This window comes from Cyprinodon variegatus, unplaced genomic scaffold (assembly GCF_000732505.1).
Source record: "Cyprinodon variegatus isolate N-32 unplaced genomic scaffold, C_variegatus-1.0 Scaffold1752, whole genome shotgun sequence".
In the NCBI taxonomy this organism is placed as follows: Eukaryota; Metazoa; Chordata; class Actinopteri; order Cyprinodontiformes; family Cyprinodontidae; genus Cyprinodon; species Cyprinodon variegatus.
The window spans coordinates 20,386-23,980 of NW_015152205.1; the positions used below are offsets into that span (position 1 = coordinate 20,386).

General features: G+C 44.5%; 1 protein-coding gene across 1 annotated transcript in view; it reads right to left on the bottom strand.

The window, feature by feature from the left end:
- Window positions 1–271: 271 nt before the first annotated feature.
- The window catches only part of LOC107104462 (flocculation protein FLO11-like), a 6,765-nt gene continuing 3,441 nt past the window's right edge, over window positions 272–3,595 (bottom strand). The window contains exons 7-8 of the mRNA XM_015404460.1: window positions 557–584; window positions 272–404 (exon numbers count right to left, since the gene is read on the bottom strand). Of these exons, the coding sequence (XP_015259946.1) occupies window positions 272–404; window positions 557–584 (161 nt within the window). The remainder of the gene's footprint in view (window positions 405–556; window positions 585–3,595) is intronic.

The window sequence follows — 3,595 nt, forward strand, 5'->3', positions numbered from 1 at the left end:
AATAGTTTCCTTGTATGGGATAAGTCACTTGTTTACAACCAGCTGAGGCATGTTTTCCAACTGAATGTGTTATGATCTCGGCACCGATGCAGGGCTGATCACTCAGGCCATACATCTGCTCTGCTCCACCCGTTCCACAATAGGCTTCACCTGTTTCCATCACTATATAATCCCCATCAGACCAGTCTTCAGTGTCAGATTTTCTCATACCAACCTGGCAAGATTAATCCAGCATCATCAAAGTTATCTGTCTGCCTGCCTGTTAACTGATTCATTCTGTCTCCTGATATCGAGCCTGCCTGATCCCATTCTGACTCTGTCCGCCAGTCTGGATATCCTCTCTGTTCCTCCTCTGAACCCCTGGATTTCTGTATCTGTCTGACCCAGACTGCCTGCGTTCCTCTCTGGATCACAAACCCGGAGAAAGCCCAGCAAAACTGCCGGCCTTCCTCCCCCTGGATCACGAACTGGTAAAGCTTCAAAATCTGCCTGCCTATCCCCTGCAGCCTGCCTGCTTCTCTCAAACTCAGCTCTGCTAACCAAACATGTCACTGACCTATCTTGGTTGTATTTGGGTCCATCCTCTGTTTCATAAAGAATGACGAATAATGTTACACTGAAAAAAATAATGCAACCATTTTTGGCATTTACTTAATCATATTAAGTTACTCTAACACAATTGTTTTATGTCCTACCCTGCTAACATAAACGGCTGCATTATTTTTTTCAGTGTAGGTTTCCATTTCTCTTAATAGTTATCCATGCACTGTACTTTTTCAAAAGCAAATTATTTAAAGAAAGAAAATACACTCAATATTATATTTACATTCTGATTTTATATTCAAGGGAATCCATGGAAGCTTTGTGCATGTATCACTTATGTTCAGTTAGGAAACAGAGGAGAGTTGCTCTGCTCTGTGACTGCAGACACAGGCTGTAGGTGCACCATCCCCCCATTAGGCCTGAATTGAATCCCTGTGGTTTGTGGTCTGGCAGATATCATGCATGCAATGATGGACTCAGACCTGAACTTTCAGAGGTACATGAAGGCAGTTACTAAGTCTTTTATCAACCTAAGAACATCTCCAGGATTAAAGGGCTAATTTTCAAGCAGAATCTAGAAAAACTCATTCATGCATTTATCTTTAGTAGAATTGATCACAGCAACAGTCTCTTTATAGGATCTTTTCAACGACGTCAGCAACACAAGCAGGATGTGGCAAGGCATACAGACGCTCACAGACTACAACACACCCTCCCCCATGTTACACGCAGCCAATGCTGACTTCCTTAATGAACCAAACAACTTATTTGAAAGGTTTGAGGCACTAAACAGCACTCCAGCAGCAAAACCCGTTCAACTTCAGGGAGAGCAGGCCCTCAACCGTGACATACCTGAAGCAAGGAAAACTCTGAGGAGAGTCAACCCATTAAAGGCCCCAGGCCCTAATAACACACCTGCGCGGGTGTACAAATAGTGTACAGATCAGCTGACTGGTGTCCTCACAGACATTTTTAACACCTCACTGGACCAATCCATTGTTCCAGCATGCTTCAAGTCTAACACCATCATTCCGGTCCCAAAAAAGCCTCAGGTAATCTCACTCAATAACTACTGGCCTGTCGCACTGACTCCAATCTTGATGAAGCGCTTCAAAAGGCTGGTAAAAGACATTTTCTCCAGTCTCCCCCAACATTCAACCCGTCTCAGTTCGCCTACCAAAAAAAACACTCCTCTGAAGACGCCATCTCCTTTGCTCTTCACCTGAGCCTGGCACACCTGGAGGAGAAGAACACCCATGTGCGGATGCTGTTCCTGGACTTCAGTTTATCTTTCAACAAAATCATCCTACAGCATCTGATAGGAAAACTGAAAAGGCTGGGCTTCAATACACCCTTCTGCTATTTGCTGCTAGACTTTCTCAAAAACAGACCTCAGTCAGTCTGGGTCGGACAGAAAACCTCTGATGTCATCAACCTCAGCACAGGCTCCACTCAGGGCTGCGTCCTGAGCCCTCTGCTGTTCACCCTAATGACCATGCTGCGTCCTCAGGTTCACCACCAAACACATCGTGAAGTTTGCAGATAACACGCCAGTGGTGGAACTCTTCATAGACGACAACGACCAGAACTACAGAGAGGAAGTGGAGCAGCTGGTGGACTGGTACAAAGATAACAGCCTGATCCTGAACATGGAGAAGATGAAGGAGATCATCTTGGACTTCAGGAAGAACCGGCCTAACCATGCTCCACCAGTCATCAACAGCTCAGCTGTAGAGGTGGTCAACAGCACCAAATTCCTGGGGTTGCAAATAAAAGACAACCTCACCTGGACTGTAAACACCACCTCACTGGTCAAAAGGGCACAAAAGCGCTTTTACTTCCTGCGGAGGATGAGGAGAGCCCACCTGCCCCCACCCATCCTCACCACCTGCTACAGAAGCACCATAGAGAGGGTTCTGACCAGTTGTCTCACTGTGTGATGTAGAGGCTGCAGCGCCTCAGACTGGAAGAAGGTGAGGAGAGTGGTGAGAACAGCAGAGAGGATCATTGGGGCTCCTATTCCCTCCATAAAAGACATTTCATCCCAGCTCTGTGTGTCCTGAGCCTGTAGCATCATCAATGACCCCTCACACCCTCACCGTGGACTGTTCTCCCTGCTGCCCTCTAGAAAGAGGCTTTGCAGCATTTGATGCAGGTCCAGCAGATTCCAGAACAGCTTTTTTCCCACTGCCATTAGACAACTGAATGTTGTAAAATCTCTAAATCATTTCACAGACACTGCATAAAACTGACCATATCAATGTGTTGTTTTTTTTTTGCTCCCACAATGTTTGATATTACTGCTGCACTTCAAGAAATGCAAGTGTCATGAAAGCTGTACACTCTGTGCATACAAAATGACAATAAAGTTAGTCTAAGTTTTGCCTGAAAAGTTCATCATACAGCTACAACTGATCCAAAACTCTGCTGCCTGTGTTCTCACTAGAACCAAGAAAGTAGAACACATCAGCCCAGCTCTGAAGTCCTTCCACTGGCTCCCTGTAGCTCAGAGAACAGACTTCAATATCTTTCCTTGAGTTTATAAATCACTGAATGGATCAGCACCCCAATAACATGTTTGTTGTCATTGTATCAACCTCCCAGACCACTAAGGTCTTCTAGTTCAAGCCTACTCTGTTCACACAGAACTAGAACCAAACATGGAGAAGCAGCATTTAGGTTCTATGCTCCACTTATCTGGAACAAACTTCCAGAAGACTGTAAATGTGCAGAAAGTCTGAATTATTTTAAGTAAAAGTTCAAAACCCATTTGTTTAAAGCTGCCTTTGACTGTTGAAGTTAAACTGTTAACTAAGATATTAGTAGATCAAGGTTATCAGTTCAATAGGGTTGTGGTCGACAACTCAGAGCAATATCTGCTCTCTATGGTGTCACCAAAGTCTCACATAAAAAAACAAAAAAACGCAAATCTCTGCATTTGTCACTTTTGGGCTGGGTCTGAAAATGTGCTAAATATAGCAGCACTTTTAGACAAACCCCAAAAATCCTTAAACAGGAATACTGAAACCCAAATTGCAGCCATAAAAGGTTG